At 37.9% G+C, this 21,963-nt stretch overlaps 1 protein-coding gene across 3 annotated transcripts in view; it reads right to left on the bottom strand.

Annotated features, from left to right (window-relative positions):
* Window positions 1-21,963, bottom strand: part of LOC136246993 (spectrin beta chain, non-erythrocytic 1-like) — a 177,405-nt gene that overhangs the window by 147,758 nt on the left and 7,684 nt on the right. For all 3 annotated transcript variants that reach the window (XM_066038589.1, XM_066038591.1, XM_066038590.1), the window contains exons 3-22: window positions 20,713-20,873; window positions 20,494-20,574; window positions 18,677-18,769; window positions 18,233-18,321; window positions 18,026-18,106; window positions 11,906-12,027; window positions 11,580-11,692; window positions 11,225-11,412; window positions 10,477-10,659; window positions 8,824-8,866; window positions 8,560-8,685; window positions 7,418-7,506; window positions 7,079-7,217; window positions 6,339-6,510; window positions 6,010-6,113; window positions 5,819-5,959; window positions 5,021-5,191; window positions 4,469-4,585; window positions 3,625-3,699; window positions 3,211-3,375 (exon numbers count right to left, since the gene is read on the bottom strand). In XM_066038589.1, coding sequence (XP_065894661.1) covers window positions 3,211-3,375; window positions 3,625-3,699; window positions 4,469-4,585; window positions 5,021-5,191; window positions 5,819-5,959; window positions 6,010-6,113; window positions 6,339-6,510; window positions 7,079-7,217; window positions 7,418-7,506; window positions 8,560-8,685; window positions 8,824-8,866; window positions 10,477-10,659; window positions 11,225-11,412; window positions 11,580-11,692; window positions 11,906-12,027; window positions 18,026-18,106; window positions 18,233-18,321; window positions 18,677-18,769; window positions 20,494-20,574; window positions 20,713-20,873 — 2,453 coding nt within the window. The remainder of the gene's footprint in view (window positions 1-3,210; window positions 3,376-3,624; window positions 3,700-4,468; window positions 4,586-5,020; window positions 5,192-5,818; window positions 5,960-6,009; window positions 6,114-6,338; window positions 6,511-7,078; window positions 7,218-7,417; window positions 7,507-8,559; window positions 8,686-8,823; window positions 8,867-10,476; window positions 10,660-11,224; window positions 11,413-11,579; window positions 11,693-11,905; window positions 12,028-18,025; window positions 18,107-18,232; window positions 18,322-18,676; window positions 18,770-20,493; window positions 20,575-20,712; window positions 20,874-21,963) is intronic.

Here is a 21,963-nt window from a genome sequence, read left to right on the forward strand (position 1 = left end):
GAAGTTTACATGACATGATTTTATGTAAAAAGTTACCTCCTACACTTCAGCATTAAAAGATATGTATTCTTTATCAACAGTATAAATGTATAAATGTCTGCTATTAGATATCAAATTGACAGTACATTGTAGTTCACAATTTTGTCTGAGTCAACATGAAATGATTTAATACATTTCCAATGCTTTTGCATGTTGATATGTACGTATGTCCACAACATCGTTAAAATTAAATTTATCTCTATACCACCTATCCCATATGTGACTAATGTAATACAATATGTTATTTGGTTAAACACATCCCTCCAAAATATTGATAATTATGACCTTGTGGTAAATGTGGTATAGTGTTGGGTATGACATAACATTTCTGTGTAGTACGTATCACTTTGATATTGTTACTAATGTAATTATGGATACAGTTCTCATAAACTGGTTAATAAACACACCCCTACAAAATATATTACTGTGGCCAGTGTTGCATGATCTTGGCCACACAGTCACATGCAAGTCATCACTAAGTTTAGGCGGCACACAAAATTTGGCAGCACATACAAACTTGCCGCCCAAAATTTCATCATAGCTTAGACACCAGTAGACTACCAGACCACCACAAGTATAAACTATTGAAACGGTTACCATAGTTACATTAGCAACAGTTAGTGTTAGAGTGCTACATGATTTAATATGGTTAACTTATAACATTTGTACTCATAGCCTGCCTTGGCCTGTCCACACTGTTTATCAAGCCAACACAATAGACCCTTTGTGGATATAGTGGAGTTAACACAATGGAGATTAAATCATCATGGATCGCTACTTAATTGTATACATACTTCTACATTTCACACAATTATAACAGCTTTGTTAATGGATCAACATAATTTTAGGTACGTATGTACCATTCAAAACACTACAGCTTTCAATCTAATAAAACATTCTTGACACATGAAGACATGAAAATGTTCCATTAACCCAAACCTTTCTTTACCAGGATTTATATACTAATTGCAGTAATGTCCTAACAGCTGCTCACAAGCAAAATCACTCATTCAAATATTATAAATAAGATTAATGATTAATCAGGCATGCATAATAGGGATATCCTTGTAATAATCTGTCTATAGAGTAAGACAAGAAACATTTTGCTGTCTTATTTTAACAAGCCTTGCAAGGTACTATAATCTTCCTCCTTGTATCTCCTACTCTGCCTACTGAATGGGTAAAACAAGCTCTACTGTATATACTGTACAATGTATATAATGACAGTTAGAGTTGTATAGATGTGTGTGTATTGATTTATAGAACCATTCCTCAGATTACAATAATCGATAATCATTTGTAAAATATTTTTAAAAACAATACTGCGTTCAAAGATGACCTTGACCACACAGTCACATGCAGGTCATGATCATGGTACACAACATTTGGGGGCACATATAAACCTGCCACCAAAATTTGCCCAAATTCCACGTAAACAAATCAGACTGCCAGACTACCACAAGTATAAACTATTAAAATAGTTGAAATAATTACACACCCAATGGTTACTATCCACAATAACTATTAGGGCTATACATGACTTAATATGGTTAAATAATAAGATTCATAGAAACCCATACTACTAGCTCGCCTTGACTTGTCCACATTGTTTATCCACCAACACAGACCCCTTGTGGAGTATAGTGGGTATCAGGTTGATTGTCCGCAACTACCTACGTAGCGCATGTGCAGTAAATAGCCAATGAAATTTACTCTTCATCAAATTCAAATTCATTGCTTAAATGCCATTGGTTATTCATTGCACATACGCAACGTAGTCGCGGACAAACAACCTGAAAACTTCTGTACTAGCACAATGGAAATCAAAATTTGTCTGCCATATTTTCACACAAAGCCATGTATTTCAAGAAATAACAACGTATCAAACATTTCATAAGAGACAACATGTTCCTGTGTTTATATACCCATGCTCAATGCATGCATTATTCATAGTATCTAGATTACACACTTTTGACTTATTTAATTTTGGTTCACCATGTTAGCCATCATCAATGCATGCATGTGTTCAAATGTTATAATGTACATATAGTGCCAACTATTGTATACCATATACTTTTCACATTGACACTTATCTATAACATGACAAATATACGCACACACACAACACTATAGAGTGCACCACACACACACACACACACACACACAACACACACAACACACACACACACAATAGATTACAAACCCCAGGTATGAGATGGTACACTAGCAGCACAACCAATATTTCTGTTGCAACACTCCTTGTCTGATGAATCTTTAGAATTCGGCACCTTTGCCAGCCTTTAGAAATTGTGCTCAAGTATTCATGGGTGTTCTGAGGAAGATTTAAAACCATTCTCATTATTTGCTGAGTTTGAATTAACCATACACTACCTACAGTAGTCATACTCTTTCATAACACTTTTCAGTGGGAAAAAAAATGGCCATACAGGTGAGTGGAAAATTATGTCAACTTGTACTGCCTCACTGGATTAGGTATACCTTTCGCAGTTTAAGGTCTGTACGTAGTTTTGCATGATGATATCGCCAGTGCGTTGTTGTTGTGAGTTCTTGTCTTATTCAAGGTGATAATGCACACAATTTTAGAAAACCTGAAATACTGCCTTATGAAGATGAAGAACAGAGTAGAAACGTGCTGATTAAAAGATCATGCAAAACTACACGTCTTAAACTATTGTTTAAGCAAAACATGCACCTCGTAGACTAATCCAGTGAGGCAGTACAAGTCGACCAAATTTGCCACTCACCTGCATGGTCATTTCTTATTTTCCAATTGAAAAGTCTTGCAAAAGAGTACAACATGGTTTATTCAAACTCAGTAAATAACAAGAATGGTTTTAAATCTTCCTCAGAACACCCATGAATACTTGAGCACAATTTCTAAAGGCTGGCAAAGATGCCAAACTCTAAAGATTCATCAGACAAGGAGTGTTTCAGCAGAAGTATTGGGCATGCTGCTCGTGTACTATCCCGTACCTGTGGTTTATAAATCTGCACACGCACGCACGCACACACATGCGCGCACGCACGCACGCACGCACACACATGCGCGCACGCACGCACGCACGCACACACACACTACAGTACACGACAATGTACACACAAATACAGACACTCTATATACTACACACTCTATTCATACAATCTGTCTACCTCGTCATCGATCCACAAGTCAAGGGCATTAGCCTGGTTACAGAACTGATGATAGGATAAGGTGTCTTGTAGTCTACTCCTACGGGCTTGTAATTGTTCATCAACAGTGTGACAGTGTGTTTGTAGTAACTGGAATATCTTGTCCTCAGTAGATGTGTCACCCAACTAAATTAGTGGATAACAAGGTAGTGACGGTACGTAAATGATATACATAAACTTCCACAAAGGCCACAATGTCATATGCAATAAAATTTTAATCAGAACAGGTACACTGTACACATACAGTGCATACATGTATACAGTTTTACTGCTAAAGTATGGGGTTCACTGGTGTAACACATGAGCAGCATACATACATATTTTGGTAAATGAAATATAAAGAAATGAACTAGAAAATTTAGCAATTATACTTACTGTTGTAATTTTCTCTTTTTGCTGCTCCAACAGATCAATATCCCTTTTGTGAGACTTCAAGTCTTCATCCAACACCTATAAAACATCCACAATGTTAGTATTAAGTAAGAGCCACAGAATAATATTATTGACACAACCCATGACTAGAGGTGTACCGATAATCGGATCGGCTACAATATCGGCCACCGATATGGCATTTTTTTACCAATATCGGTATCGGTACAGAACAGCAGGAGGACTGATATCGCTACCATATTCATACAGTAGCAATAGTTTGTACATAAACGGATTATGCATTGGTTTTCTACGTTATTCATGTGGCTCATTAGTGCCAGTGGCTTATTGTTCACTCTGCAACAAGCGCTACGCTACGAGAAGCCATATAAATCCACACGATTCTAGTGTTTGTTGCTGCAAAGCCTATCACAGTCTTTACAAATGAAGCAGTTATAGAGTACCTTTGTAATAAAAGAAGGGTCAGAGTAACCAAAGAAACTTGCTGTACAAGCCATTAGAATTCGCAGTAATGCAGAAACATCATCCGTTTTAGGCTTCATGGGAGTGTACATAAAAACGTTTGTGGGTGCCTAATTGTCTGGATTGCACAATAGAAACCCAAGCTGTGTACCACCACAGGCAGATATGAATACATGCACATGTTGTTGTAGGGTAGGTAAATGTACACTTAAAATATTAATGCAAATATCGGATCGACTATCGGTTATCGGCTTCTTTGGTTGCATCAATATCGGATATCGGTACATGCCAAAAACTCATATCGGTACACCTCTACGCATGACATAGTGTCAATATCAAGTACACACATACAGACAGACCAACATACATCCAGTTTACGAAGCAATGCCAGAGTGCTCTGCTCATCTCGTCCAATCTCATCAGACGCTAACACTTGTTCCATCAAACTCAGTGAATTATCACACTCCATACAATCACTAATGAACTATTGGAATATGACATCTAATACTTACATAATGCAGTATACCCATAAACAAAAGAAAACTTTATAAAACAACCTGCACACATGTACGCAAGTAAGTACGCTACTCAGATCTTATGTGTATGGAACTATAGGGTATTAGACATAATGAGGTAGTCAATCATGAGTAACTTCTCAGCTACATTTCAGACCTACTTGACAGCACTGCTATACTGAGGTAGTCTTAATAAAAAACGTAGCTACGTAACAATGCTTCACTTTAAATCTCTTTACTATGGCACACAACCTGGTACCAACATGAGTCTTGTACAAACACAGATATCATATATTAACCATACTGTATGGAGAAAAGTTGGTAGGAGTATGGTTAAGAACAAATCAATTTAAAAACATCTCAATAAACAGGAGAACTATTGATAGAGATAAATAGATTATTACCTGCTGTAGTTCTAGGCCTGCAGTAACAAACAACTTCTTCTCATCCACCTGACTCTCCAAGTCAGCCCATGACTCCTTCAACTTGCTGACTCTATCCTTGTCTATCTGACCACCATCAGCTAGCACCCTTTGAAACTGGCTATTGTGAGCTGACACCTCCTCTACCAGTGTCTGTAAAATAGTCAAATATCATGATAAATTGATAATATACCAAACAGATCAAGCACCCTACTGCGTACCAATGCTGGCTGATCCATTAACCAAATCAGACCCAGCTTAATTTAAACCAAGGCACATTACAAAGCTGTTTTGGTTGCTATACTAGTGTGATAAGTGAAAGGTAGCAATATGATCAAACAACTAAGTTTTATGACTAACAAATGATTAGTGGACACGGGTACATGTAAATCAACAAGCAACAAGGCACATTTCCAATAAGTCAGTGTGACTTTGTCTTTACCCACAAACTTTCAACACGCTGTACTGGAAATTGAGTATGGCTACTTGTATACCTACAGACAATATCACACATTACCAACAACTGGACAAAAGCAGCTGTGCTGCTCATACATACAGTACACTTCTACATTGTGAAGGAATCATTTCATATAACACATGATCTAATCCAGGTCAGACAATACTACAGTATGAAGCATGTCAGATCTGGGTTCCCCAGACAAAACATTATCCAGTTGACCCAGATGACCCTACCCTTTGTGATACACATGTATACAATACAGTACACCGTAAATTAAAGTTTTTGATGTTGTCTGCTGTTTTCAGAACATGCTAACGTACTTCTAGTTTCCTGCTCATCAGTAGAGCATTAGACAGGTCAGTGGGTAAGGAATCAATTGCTGCTAATAGCTGAACTTTCTCATTAATCCATGACTGCTCCTCATCGGCATCAACATAGAATTGGTGATGTCTGAGTGACTCCTGTATAATAACAATGATAGGGGAATGCACATGGTATAGAGTTTACAGACCTGTAGCTTATCCTTGCGTTCATCACTCAACGCTGCAGTCTCCCTGTAAGCATTCTCCAGTTCTGTTTGTCTGGTGACTATCACAGTGGAGTCCGGTGAAAAGTCTACCAGTAACAAAAGTACACATAAGTACAGCACCATAATTTTGCTGTGAAATAATTGTATGTAAACTTAATCATAAAAAGTTTTCACACAAAATTAATAATGCACTACCCAAACTACTCTAATATAGCATACACTTATCATACTCTAATAAAACAGTCACAACTTATGATAGTAATCATAAAGGTACAACCACTAGTAATATAGTGTACACAACATATACTCACACTTCTCATTGCTGTTAGCATATTTCTTATCAGCATATAGTCCAGCTTGCTGATTGACTTGCGTGATGTGTTGTTTATATGCCTCCAGGCTAGTACCCAGCATGTTGTGTTGTTGTAGTAACGTCTCCACCTCTGAAAGGTGTTTCCCCAACTCCTCTGACTGTAACTGAACCTGATGGATGTGAAGCAGAAATATGTACACACATAAAGCAATACCAGTATTGAACAAAAGCCTTGTAAATCTGAAACAAACTGCAAACACCCTAATAGAACACACACGTGCCATAAACCAAGTAAAACACTCTAATAGAACATACACAAACACTTAGTAGTGTAAAATACTCTAATAGAACAATCAAATATGTGAAACTTGGTCGTTCATCTATCTCATGGACCCAGGCAATGATGTAATAACTTGTGTCAATAAGCATTCAGTTATAGAACAGAACATCTTTGATGTCAACTGTAACAAATTTCTATACTACCTCAAAGATTAACTATACACCACCCTGGAAAACATACAATGCTGGCCAAATCGGCAACAAAAAGTTAGCTTCATTTTGTAAGGATGAAAGGAAAGGTATCTTGTAAAATATTTAGGTAAGCACTATTATAGCAGAAAGTTTTCACTACAAGCAAAAATGTACTAAAAACCAGTGCTGGAACACTTTCTATAAAAAAATAACATGCAGTTTGAAGCTTAGAGTGTATCTGAAACAACATGTAAATAAAACTTTTACCTTTATTTCCTCCATACCCAACAAGATGGTCTTCATCTCTTCAAACACATTAAACAAACCGGCTGCCACCTCTAAACGTTTCCTTCGTTCTTCCAACTGCTTTACCAATGTCTTCCATAAGTTGGAAATATCATCACATCTGAAAATGTTGTAAAACAATTATTTGCTTCCAAATAATATGATAACATTTTGAGGGTAAAGAGCATGATTTTCATGGATAGGCTGCTATTTGTGAAAAAATTTCCCCTTTGCTCAATCAAAATGGAATTGTAATGGTAAAGGAAGATACAGACCTGGTTTCACTGTACATGCCAAAATCAGGTACACACAGTAACACACCTCTCCATGATCTGGTCCTTGTCATGATAGTTCGCTGCTTCTAGCTCACTGGCTAACTTCAACATGGCTTCTAACCGAGATTCATACTCCTGTGTAAACAAAACAACACCAAAATATAATGGTAACCAAGCGCAAGTTGTTGTTTTTTTATTTACTTTTATTTATTAAGGCTTTACAGCACATGTGCTGAAGGTCTGTAGGGCACCTGGTCCTACAGCCTGTTCAAAGTTGTTACGTAAAGTGTGTTTGAAAATGTGAAGGAGAAAAGATCCATGACTGGATCTGGGCAGCCTCGAACCTGCAGCCAACTGATTAACGCTCAAACGCTTACAGGAGTCTACCAGGTGGTCAGGATGTTTTCTCCTTGTCAATTTCATGTATATATTGTACTCATACTTAATTAAACACAGCCATTTATTCGGTTTTATAAACTGCTTAAATAAAGCCTTTTAACATGAGCTTGTGTAAGTTGTAAGTTTGAACAGTACGGATGATAGCACAAGTAAAGTAAAGAGGTGTATAAGAAAAACTCATAACACTGTTCAAAAGATACCGGTGCTTTAATCCTTCAACAACCATAAGCCTATATTCTTCCCAATAAAATGGCACCAAGCATCGAAGAATTTGAGTAAAATGCTGTTCATCACACCACTTTGAAAAGACCCTTCTCCGCCAAGGGTGTACACTGCTTCACTAATCAAGGCATATCTTCGCCATACTTAATGCTATGGTCTTAAACTAAGCGCCAATAGAATCCTCGTGCGCTACTGAATCAAGTGGTACACAATAGATCATGGGATTTTTAAATGGATGGTCGTAACAATTAAAACGCCATCTAGATCCGGGGAAGACGATATCTGCCATTCATCACTTCGTATCAAAAGTACTCTTTAGTGTTATGTAAAACTGTTTACATGTTATTGTAGTGCTTGAAACAAAGTTTTATTTCATGTGTAAGAATATCCTGTTGTGCAATAATAGAAGTCTGGCGCTCTGCTCACATATTACACATTATTTCATATTCAAAATTAATTCCATCTTCAAAGGGTTAATTAATTATTTAAACAGTTATTTCCATATCAACAGTTACGCTGTATCATAAAGCATACCACACTCACCAATCCAATCTTTTACTTACATACCTTCACATCAGTTTCTAGTGCCTCGTGTTTCTTGATAGCAGCTTCAGTAGCATACACATCAGTACCAAAATTGTCCTCAGCTACATTAGCCATGTTGTCACTGAGCCATGTGTGCCTTAGAATAGCCTGAGGGGATAATATATGTGTACATAATAATATGCATACACATGGACACAACTTTGTATCAATAATAAATACATCAACATAGACACTTACTGTAACAAAAACTAGAATGGCATTCAAACAATTCAATACATATATTACCTTTCTATCAAATCTGGCAGCTAACTGTTCAAGTTTTTCCAACCTACACAAGTACATTATAATGGAATTAATAATCTGAAAATATACGTACATGGCCAGAAATCTGAAAAACCTTGACATGAGTATTAGTTATTTTAATCCTCTGCTCTATGTAACCAAGGGAAAGATCTGGTAATGTTTCAAATTCATGCGCTGAGAACTTTTTTTTGCATTATAGTGATACAAAGTGCATAGCAATAACAGAAAGATCAATTTGTACAGCAACTACATATAAGGAAAATAAATATGTAACAGGTGCTTATTTAACTATTACAACTCTAGAGCACAATGATAACTTGCACCATTGTACTAGCCATGATCATGCAAATCCATTACTGGATAAGTTTTTCCTGTACCTCATTCTTTCTGCAACAAAAATAAGCACCATCAAACTCCTCTTGATTAGGGAATAAAATTATCTAGCTGTTAGAACCTGTCTTTACTACAAAGCATGTAATATTACGCATAAATCACACCCATTGGTTTTGAACTGTTTAATAGCTTGCAGCATCATGTCAGATCTGATTATGTACAAATACATTCCCTTGATTGTAAGTTTCAAAAAATTATATGTCAATAACATATTATGTGATGTGCTCCCAGTCTGTTCAATACAGGCCATTTGTACAAGTACATTTACATATCATATGCAATTCATACATCAGTGTCATACACATTACATAATATGTGACCAGATTTTACAGAACCGAACCAAATCGCACATCAGGCATAATCAAACTAACACCACCAGTGGATAGCTACACTATCGTACTACAAGTTTTGACCCTCAGTACTACTCAAACTACACGAGGCTGGTTTTAATAGACGTCTTTTCTGGATGGTGTGGAGTGCCCAAATGGCGGTTTCAGGCCTTGTGAAGGACCTGGCTTGGCAAGAATCAGTGGTTTACTGGTGGACAGCCTTATAATGTAGGCCAGACGTGTTCTCTGTAGATTTTGCTACATATCAGCCACTAAAGAGCCAGCACAGCCCTGTAATCTCGTGTCTGGACTCCAATCGTGGTCTGCCTCCATTTTGAGGCCTATCTTTTGCCCTCCCCGCTACCCCCCAGCCTCCACCCCTTTGTGAGCACTCGTGATACTACTTCGCTCGTCCAACTGCTCAGATTTTCTATCTTATTTGGCGGGAAACTGTACAAGCAGCTACAGGTACTGGAAGTGGCTTGAAAGGTAACAGATTGATGCATCTTTTGTGTAAATTTCATACGCGTGCTTGCTATCCTTGGAGAGTTATGCTAGCTTCAATTCTTTAAAACCGTTTATCTCGAAACTTCTAATGTGCCATTTGGATCGTTTTTCCAAAATCCAGTCACATATGTTATTGACATATAGTTTTCTGAAACTTACAATCAAGGGAATGTATTTGTACATAACCAGACCTGACACAGCTGGGTGGTTGCTTTCCACCTTACAGCAGGCCCCTAATTAAATGGATGGGTAGACTAGAGTAAGTTCCTTGCTTAAGGAAATACACAAGAGCAACCGGGCACCGGTAAGCATCAATCCAGAACATTGCAATCACCAGGTTAGTTGGGATTTTGGTCTAACATCTTTGCTGTGCTGCCTTACACAACACATTAAATGCACTCATTACCTGATCATCTCCTCTCTCAAGGCTATTTCCCTTTCATGTTCAGCATGTTCCATCAACTCCCAGGCCTTGTTGACATGAGCCACAGTCTTCTCCTCATCAGGAACATATGGTCTCTGGTTGTTAGCTCTCATCTGAGTGTGTAGGATGAACAACATTGCCTCAAGATTACTCTTCTCTGCAAACCTGTAAGTGAATAACATGTGCATTCAAATAAATCCTAAACTTTAACAAAATACTCAAGCTAAACCCATATGCATGTACGTATGCGTAACTTCACACGTCATAGAAATTATACAATATTAAAACTGACAATACATATACGCACTTAATTGTTTTGTTTGTGGGCCCAAAGGCCTTCCAAAAAGTATTATTACACATTACTTACATCCACCTAACTTGGAAACTTCAAACAGTACTGACAAGTGATTTCATTTATAAAGTGCCATAATACAGTTACTTGTGGGTTTGAATTATTGGAAGAAATAATCAACTAATCAGCACTACAAAACTACACCAGATGCAAATTGTATTCTGGACACATTGTTACTGTGCTGAAGTGAAATGAAGATTTAATGATTGTACACAAATACAAATAGAACAAAGGTGTCCATAATTCAGGATGTCCTTATGATGGATTACAGTATATTAGCTTCTCTTGCATGGCAGAAACATTTAAATATGTAACAAATAAAAAGACTTACAAATATGCAAGTACGTACAATTAACAATACAAATTCTACACACTCACTTGGGAGGTTTCTCCACAGTCCTAAACTGGTTGAAGTCAGTCACTAATGCCTGTACACCGGAGATTGTGTTAGGGAATGATCTGTCTGATAAATCTTCTGTCATCTTCTGTATCCATGACAACAGGTTAGTAACCAACGTCTCATATTCATTGATCAATTTATCATTATCCCTCATCTGTGCTAGAACCTGATACGTACCATATAGATATACAAACGTGTAAACAAATACTACGTATACATGTATATACAAAGTATGCTATGTAGACACACTACACTACATCACACGCACGCATGCACACACCACATACACACACACATGCGCGCATGTGCACGCACGTACACACACACACACACCTTAGCAATCCTCCTGGACCTAACACCTTCAGACTTCATCTTAGAGAAGTAATGATAGTAAGACACAACATAAGTCATGATGGACTTGTCATCTGGTACTTCAACATCAATATCTGTTGTGGAGTAGTACAAATGAGTTTTGTGCACAAACAATAAATGCAAACTGGTTGTACAATCAAAACACATGTACGTATCCACATTGCAAATATTATATGTAAGCATGTATGTATGTATAAATTGTACGTCCAACAACAAGACTTCATAAAAGTATACAAGTATATACAAGTAAACTACAACAGTGTAATATGTCACAGTACAATGATTACCTTCAGGATCAAGTAGTTGGGGTAGTCCCAGTTCCTGTTCAGCCACCTTGAAGGCATTGTTGAGGTTACCCATGTAATTACTGGGACTAGCCAATAACTGGTCATATTCTATCAGGTCAGGTCTGGAACAGACACATGACTTAACAAACAAAAAATAATATGCTACAATACAGGTACTTTTGTTGTCACTTTTGGAGATCACCTCATAAAGACAAATTGTTCAGAAGTCAACGTACATGTACTGTAAATACTTGTTAACATGGGCTAAAGTATACTAGATATTTTACCATTACCAAGAGTTCATAAAATAAAAAGAGAGGAGAGTGTCCTACTCTGGTATAGCCTGTACAAACGCGTAGTGCGAAGCATTCCAATTTATTTACGTTATTTACCGTATGTTGATTTAACACATGAGGTGACAATAACAACCCAGACACGTGCAGAGTAGTATCGATTAGTGACTAATATCAAAGTGAGAATATGGAAGGCACACCTAAGAGACCCGTTTCAAAGAACACCCGTGATTTGTTTACCATAAGTGGTGTTTCCTCTGTAGATATGAGCCATTCCAACCTCGATTCTAACGTAGAGCGATTGCAAACTGGTTATTCAGTGTCTACTTTGCCAGTGAAACCTGTCGTGGTGGAGCCAACTACACCTATAGCTACACCCATAAGGTTTCTGAAGTCGTCTGCTGTGTTAAAAGAAAGCCATGTTGATAGTGATATGGATAGCGCTGCAGAAGTTGGCGAGGAAACTGTACACACGTGGACAGAATTTTTGCCTGTTGAACCTGTCCTCGAGCCTGTGTAAGTGTCAATGGAGAGCGAGCGTAATAATTCTACCTCTAATTCTCACCCAGCTACAGTTTTCACAAAACAGACAGATGATGATCCTGTACCTTTGCCACCTCATAGCCGTTTTCAAGAAATTATAACTAAAAACTATCCTGAACTTAGTGGCACATTATTGATGGCTTCAGATGGAACTACTCTGCTGCAAATAACACATATATTAGTTCATAACCACCCACCTGCTGGGTATGTGCATCGTGTCAGAGTTATTTTAACGCCAACACCTCCTGGGTATCATTGTGATCTGCAAGTACTCCTTGTATCAGTAGACAAGGGAGTGATTACAAGTGATCAGGAATTTACTCAGGTGTGCAAGGGGCTATTGCAATCTAACGGCTTTGTATTTTGTCCCAGAATCGGTTGTGACAAATATAATGATGAGTATCTCTCAGTGATTCGTTTCCACTGTAAGCAAGTTAATGTGTCAGTGGCACTATTTCAGAGAGTCGATTCTATTGGTTGCTTACGTTGGTAAAAACTTCCAAAGAATGCAACTTTTATGGAACAAGCCTCTAGTGAAGTTTTGTGCTCATTTTGTAAACGACTTCTGAGAATTCTGGAGAACCAAAAGAAAAAGTCAGCCCAAGTTAGCCCTGGAAAAAAAATTCGATGCCAGGTAGCAAATTCTAATTACCCCACCAAATACTTATCACCAGCAAGTTCTGCAGCAAGGAAAAGAAATGTACAAACCGAGAGAACAAAGGATAAACAATTACTATCCAAATACTCTAATTTAGACGTAACACTGGATGATACTCAACATGATGACATGTGCCAGATATCTGCAGTGTTAGAGGATGAGCATGGGGACCAACTTGAAGAGGTATACAAGGAAGCTGGTGGCATTGGAGTGGTAGACTCTCTGAAGGAAATCTGGAGGAAAGACAGGCAGCGAAATGAATTCTACTCCGATCAATTGAAGAATAGTATGGTGTAAATCAATTGGCTATTCTGTAACTAAATATGTTTTAATGTAGGTACTGGGAAACGTGGTAACCGATGGAGCTTAGTTACTATTCGAATCGGTAAAAGATTGAGTGTCTCAATATGTGTATTGTGTGCATGTGTGTGTGGGTGCATGTGTGTGATAAAACATTCTCTTTTCCAACAGGTCTTGTAGTGTACATTAGAAGCCCGGCAACCTATGAAGCTTTGAAAAGCTTTGGTATTCTCCAGTTACCTGCAAGAAGCACCCTCCAAGCATATACTGGTTGCTTTCTGCATGATAGTGGAGCGTCTTGGGAAAGTATATCTAAGCAGGTGGAGCAGTTTGAGCAGTTCAAGTCAATGTGCAAAGCTACAGGAAAGTTGGTGCCAATGGCTGACGGAGTGTTGATTTTTGATGAGGTAAAAGTCATATCGAGGCTTATGTGGAATTCCAGAAGTCAAACAATTGTGGGGCTATCAATGACTGCAGAGGATCAAGCATCACTTCACGATGTATACAAACTATTTGACAAGGATAAGGCAGCAGAGCAAACTGCTTATATAATGCAGTTTTTGTGGAGGGATTTAACGTCTTCCTATGACATAGTTGGACCTTATTACACTAACTCAGAAATGTTTTCTGCAAAGACTATTCATGTGTGTTTGAAACTATCCATCTCTTTCAAGTGATATTAGATATGTTCATCTACTGTATTACTTTAGTATTCTTCAATACAGGTACATGGATTTGCCACTAGCCTCCTAGTATGTGATGGGGCTGCATCCAACTTGACTGTGGTGAAAAGCATACATGGTTATAGTGTACCAACCAAGCTTTTAGTGATGAGTACCAAGTAAAGCCGTACCCATTCAACGCACCACACCTAATTTATTGGTTGATCTGTCCAAATCATCAGGTATTAAATATTGCTATTGTGTTAATTTTATGCTTTAAATTTAGCTAAAGAACATGATCAATGCTCTGCATTCATCTCAGGAAAATGGGACTAGGAATTTTACTTGCAATGCAAATCATTTTGGGTGGCAGGAAATTGTTGAATGAGAATGTGCACGTGTAAGGAATGGTAATGCCCACATGATCCCCAAGTTGTGTGAAGCCTACATCATTAGAGACTGTTGGATCAAGTTAAATGTAGCACCAGCCAAGATCATGCAGGTAAAACAGAACAGGTCTCACTATAGCTGGGTGTATGTTAATCAGGCTTGTTGTAATTACTTACCAAATTTAATCATTACAATAACAATTACCCAAAATGTGGTAATGATCAGTAATTAATTACCTGTTTAATTACAATTTCTTACAATTTTACCAGTAATTACCTGACAAAATGGTAATGATTAGTAATTAATTACAATTACCATTATGATTACAACAAGCCTGATGTTAACATTTCAAAATTAAACAACAGACCATACAATGCCTCACTATTTTTTGTAGCAAGAACAAGTACTTGGAGAGCTGTATCATTACGTGAATCAGCAACTTCCTCCGGCAGATGCTCCACAAGTTGAACTGACCCTGAAAAATCTGGAGGCATGTAGTAAAATTTTTGAGAAAGGGTTGTTGAGCTATGACCGAGAAAGGGTAGTTGAGCTATGACCGAGTAACTGACACAAACTGTGCTATTCTGAAGTCTATAAGGGAAGGGTATGACTTTTTCGTCGTCAAGTGGCACCATTCCCTTACCGAAGCAGGTAAACCAAAACCTATATCAAAACTAGTGATTAATGTTGAAATTATCAACTAAGCCCAATCCACCCCAGCCCAACGAATTCCTTGCCTGGCAAAGTAAGGTACACATATGGGAAGAGTGCTAACTTTCATGCTTACTTTAACAGCTTGGGATTTACTCAGGATCTGTGTTTATGGATTTGACTCATTCTGTGTTTACTTTTTAAACAAGTATCCAGATCGGTTTGTTTCACCTTTACGGGTGTCCGGAAGTGCTGTGGAATCTCTCTTCAGCCAGTATAAGAGATCAGCTGCTGGCAAGCTGGATGCTGAAGGTTTGATTAATTAGTTTTGTATTTCGTATTCTCTGCATTATGACAAAAGTTAATTATCAATATTAAAGTAGCTATGAATTTGTTTTACTCTTAGTGTTTATATGCTGTGTCAACAAGGTGTCTCATAAATTTTGTCCAGACACTGATGCGGTGTCTTTCCTCATTGCAGTGGTAGCTTTGAAGGAGCTTGAGAATTCTTGGATTCTGGTGTTCGTAAGTTTTGTCACAAATTTGGAGAACACATCATTCAAAGCAGATGGCTTGAAACAATCTAAGGAGTCAAAACAGCTCCGCAACAGTTCACAAAACTTTTCTTTAAGCTTAATTCCACTATTAATAAACTTGGTGGTTTCCTGTATAAGAGAAGGTCCATACTTTTTGAATCCACTTTCATTACAAACTGATTTTACTGCAACATCCACGTCCTGTAGAGAAATGGGACCAATTCTTCGTGGGGAAAGTACATAAACCCACAATCTCTATACCGTAAGTACATAGGAACTTTATCTTTATCCTTGGTATTTAATACCTATAAAATGTGGATCTCCTCAGATATTTTCTCCTTGTGTTTGGTCAGTTCAGACTTCATTGCCTTGTAACGACCATGTAACATGCTAGCCAGTGTTGCTCCTCCAAACCTATAGTAAACATCTACAGGGTCAGCATGTGTTGTAGAGGGGATCGCATGGGCATTAGACGGAGTCAGATTCTGTAAAAATGTGTAACTGTGACTAAGGAGCTTGTTGTATACTTCCATTGAGAATACCAACGTGAATATCTTGGCAACTTCATGCCCGAACTTCCTTGCCTGATAAAAGTTAACCCACTGCTGTCTTGACTCAACTCGAGTAATAGTGGTGGAGTCTTCAGAGTCTAAGTTCAGCTTTGCAAGGTTAGTAGTGTCTTTCACGAGTAGAATGCTACAGTATTGATGCCATTGGAACTGAAATGCTATGAATTTGTCCTTATTCTTAGCACAGCGTTCATACAGATTGGCAAACACGTTCTTCAAGAAACCTACAATGAAGAATATATCCCAAGGCTCAAAAGATAACGCAGATTCTTTGACCAAGTTGTTTGCATGTGAAACTAACTTTGAATGCGTGACATCCAGACAATATGTTGTAATTGGAGTTAACAGCAGGTTGCGCACTTCCTTCACCAGACGTTCCCGTTCTTTCTTGGTGACAGCCTTTCGTCATCGTACTATCTTCGTCGGTGGTTGGTGGGATGACTCATCAAAGTCTGGTGATGTTTCCACAATAATTTCTTCTAGACCAATACCCACATCATCCATTTAAAGCCCTTTAGAACTTCTCTGATGAGATAGCATTTTTGTGACTTCAGTCACGTGATCAATTAACACCTGAATAGTGGTAACCAGTATTGCATCATCACTTCGCACTACACGTTTGTACTGGCTATACCAGAGTAGGACACTCTCCTCTCTTTTTATATTATGAACTCTTGCTATTACACACATACATACTGTATGGAAGCCATATTTAACCTACATACATATTCTTGATGTTGAGTGTTTTACTGTTTACTGCATATACGTTCATGTACATAAAAAATCCAGATGCATACATGTAACATTTAAATGCAAAGTCACACAAATGGCTAAAGATATTTTGAGGGTTGTACAAAGTCTCTGAGAAGCACTACAATTAGTATTATAAGACTTCATTGATGTGTAGGTGGACAAGGTGGGCAGTAACACATTTCCTCCCCACACTTCCATACTTGAGATGAGATAATTCATTATAGACAACAGTTTGAAAACACTGGCTCATGACACCTTTAATGCAGAGCTCTTTTTAAATTTTTTTCTAGCACTTGAAAAGAAAGGAATATGGTCCACTACAGATTTGTGAAAGAGTACAATTGTTAATGTAGGTTTCAGATATATTGCCAAGATATTACCAGTGTACTGCTTACCTTTACGACACAATGACATAATATATGTAATGACATAATCTACGTAGTGATGTTCCAGGAAAGTATACAACAGTACCATGCCACTCATACAAACCATCCAGCATGCTAGACTACACATACACACAATCCAAGTACAGCATATGACAGCCCTGTACGTACAATCTTAATTGTTGTGCAAGGGTACATATATCTCTATCAGACATGTAAAGGCAATGTTACTTATAGTGTACTACTACATACATAACATACATGTAACTTGTTAATGAAGTTGCAAAGCAAGAGGGGATGGATACACATACATGTATGTAAACAAGGTAAAATCCACCATGCAGTGTGTACATCACAAAATGAAAGTCAAATATAAACTCACCTATGCTTGTGTATGATGGCATTAAATGCCAGACCACTCCTCCAACTTCTTGAGAAATCCACCACTTTGACATTATTATACCTAGTGAAAACATTTCAATAAGATTAAGATTTCTATTGTACACCTGTACATAAATAAAGATGTTATTTATTGATAATACTTGATGGCTGGTGCTACATTAACAACAAGTACATGTGACTAGCCTACCCAGCTGTGTTCCTTTGACACCACAGTAGTAGAGCACTCTTTGCTGATCGTTGGTCCTTTGATTCTGTATCCACCTGTATGTCTTGTATCTGAAGAAAGATGAGACGTTTTCAACACAAGAAAACCAACATTTGGCTATGATGTGTAAATTTTATACATGACGTGTATCCAAAATAAAAATTATGTATTGCATTATAAGCAATGTATTCACTGCAGATACAGTATGTATGAGGCACGTACACACACATGCACGCGCGCGCACGCACACACATACGTACACACGCACGCATACACACACACATCCATGCACGCACACACGCATGCACGCACACACACACTACACATGCACACACTACAATACACACACACACAGCTGTACATACACACACTACACTACACCACACACACACACACTACACTACACACACACACATATATATACACCTGAAAACGTAGAATTATAGTCCAGATGAGACCTAGGATGATTTTAGGGTTCCCATCAACAATATCATGGTTACCAATATTTTCCAGTTGAACCTGTATTGGAATACACATGTATAATCATACCACAACTAAATGTGTAATAGACTGAGTACTGTAGCTTCAAGTACACATGAACTATATATTCTTGTATACTCTATAGCACATGAACTATCTTCAAAAAAGAACAAATACTTACTATAAATGCATGCGCAGCTGCTACAAAATGTCTTGGAAAGCAGTAGTAAATACTAGCTAGCAGTATTTATAGAAAATAGACAACTTTTCCATGTTCCAATGTGTTTTTACTATATATAGGTAACACTTTCACACTTAAGATCAAAGGAGCCGCCCGGGCTACATATGAAATGTAGACTGGGCTACAACTGGGCAGTGATTATATAGATGTTGATGCTGAAATCGATTGTGGGGATCAATTAATACTCACGTGATTAGGATGCATGACTTGAATTTCGCCATGAAAACCACTCATACAGAGAGCGTTTCGTTATCCTCGCCATCCTACGAGTTGAAAAACGTTGGTCTAAGGTGAGAACTAGTGCTATAGCCTATTCATTCTATCGTTTCCGCACGTTTTCAAATATGGACACACCCCATCACGAAGCTACCACTCTGCACAGAGCAACTACTCTACAAGCAAGCTTACCTGTCTAGGCCTTTAGTGAACTGTGTAGTTTTCCCATAAACGATTCAATAGCACTGATTAAAACATTAAACTCGTGTAATGGAAATTCTCCGTGATATCTCTAGGATATGTCTGTTTATCATAACCAAGCGTAACCAGAACGTACTAGCTGCTGACCCATAATCGAAAATTTTAGGTATGCATATATAATACATCCAGTGGCTGCACTCATATTGGTTTGGGTGATTGATTACCCTGTACAGGTTATCAGCCTAATAAGTGTTACATATTAGCTGTAACATGGGCATTCAGGCTTTGCCTGATATGTATGCCCTCGGGCCTGCAGCCCTCAGGCATACATATCAGACAAAGCCCTCATGTCCATGTTACAACTATTACATATATATTATATCATATATCTTTCATGGCAATATTCAAAACAATAGCTGGATTAACACAACACGGCTAGTTTTTACACATTCGTGCCAGCAGTATTTACATATTAAGAGCAGTGTTTACTGTATGGCTACATACTGTATGTATGTAATTTACAAGCAGCTACATACTAAACAGGTACAGTTTCCACTGGTGCGCACATGTAAACACTTATTAAAATTTAAACTTGAAGGGATTATTGTTGGTCATGTCAAGTGTATTAAATGACCAGTAAACAAGGGACAGTGGGGTATTGTGAATCCTTTGATGTATAGTTCTAAAAGGTGTTAGGGACAACACAACAAACTGAAGCCAGTTATTTAAATACTGTGGTACACTTCAATGGTCTCACCACAAGTATTTAGTATCACATTTCTCACACACTCTGTACATGTTAGGTAATTGAACATAATAGACCATAACTAGTGAGGGCCAAACATAGGTAAACAACTGCTTTAACATTCTGTCTATCATGCAATATGCTTGAGCTATTTCATTCCATGAAATGTCATGAAATCTTAAGCCATAGCAACTCTTCATGAGACCACATCTGCATGTACAACTCATCAATGACATACGTAATCACGTATGAAGGTGCAATGAAATAATGCTAAGAAAAACATTCTCAAAACCTTATTAATGAGATAATAAAGTATGTATGTAGACATATAGTACATAACAGTACAAGATGGAACCTTACCTTTTTATACTTCAAGAAATCCAATACTTTCTTTACATTCTCCATGTGATGGATCCTCATCTTACCCTTTGATAGCTTACCCTATATAACAAGTGGTGTACATTATACATGTATACATGTAACAATACATAATTTGACTTTAAACAAGTCTGTTATAGGCCTAGTGTACCTAACACACTTGTATATGGTGTACAGTCAACATCAATGTTATACACTTACTGGATTATCTCCAGATATCACTTCTAGTAGTTTCAATAACACACGTCCATCACGAAGGTCAACATAAAGGTCATCAAGTTTTGGCACTTGACCAGTGGCCTTGCGCAAGTGAGACTGTACCCATTTTGTGAATGTCTTCTTCTGAATCTTTTCATGCTCATCTGTAAGAGAAGAGGATTAAACAAGAAATATGGGATGGAAAGAGTGGCAACATTCTGTATTATATATTACATGCAAGTTGTGACAATACTTTGTTTCATACAGATAGTAGCAAATTATCCTAAACATATTGTGCTCTTGACAGATAAGAGAATGAATGAAGGTAAATGACACAGTGATTTAATTACAGTGGTATACATATTAATTTCACACCCAGAAGTTCTATACATGTATATCAACAATAAGGCTTATGCCCTCCCACACCTAATTCTTACTACCCAAACTAAAGCCACTTATCTAGTAGTACTCAACAGGTATCCCTATATTAAACATGTACATAAGCTATGGCAATCCATTAGTATTCACACCTGTTGAATTCCAATTGTAAACATTAAGGTGTTCATATTAATGGGGGTGGCTGTATCCGTAATTGTTAAAGGAACATTGCACAGGTTGCATACATGCATGCCCACACTTGGACACAAAAAATGTACGTATACGCATACACACAAGCAAATGCAAAGCAAATCAAGGCTTTTGGCTGCTGCTGGCATGGTCACATCAACCCAGTGAAGCAGTACTGGGACACCTGTGCACTACTCAAGTGCTAGGAGTCTGCACAGGTAAAACCTCCTGGAGCAGAACTAGTAACCCACAGGAGGCTGTACCATGTCTCACAGGCGATGTAGGCACCAGAAGTACCACCTAGACCTTCACCTGCTATATGAGACAAGGACAATTTGCATTTGCTTCCCCAGTTTACCATTGATGTTACACCAGGCCACCAGGTTCCCATTGTAACAGCTGGGAAGATTGGAGCAATGTGAGTAAAGTTTCTTACTAAATGAAACAACAACAATGTGTCAAGCCATTCAATTCAGAAAACAATCATAGGATTACTTATTGAGTAAGGGAATAAGAGTTTCTGTAGCTAAAAAGTTAGTTACCATATGTCATACACAATCACACACATATTGACATCCTCACAGGAACTGCATGGTAAGTACTGTAACTATTTGCCATCACATCCTCTTTCACACACACGCACGCACGCACGCACGCACGCACGCACGCACGCACGCACGCACGCAC

The sequence above is a fragment of the Dysidea avara genome, chromosome 2 (genome assembly GCF_963678975.1).
Source record: "Dysidea avara chromosome 2, odDysAvar1.4, whole genome shotgun sequence".
Taxonomy (NCBI): Eukaryota; Metazoa; Porifera; class Demospongiae; order Dictyoceratida; family Dysideidae; genus Dysidea; species Dysidea avara.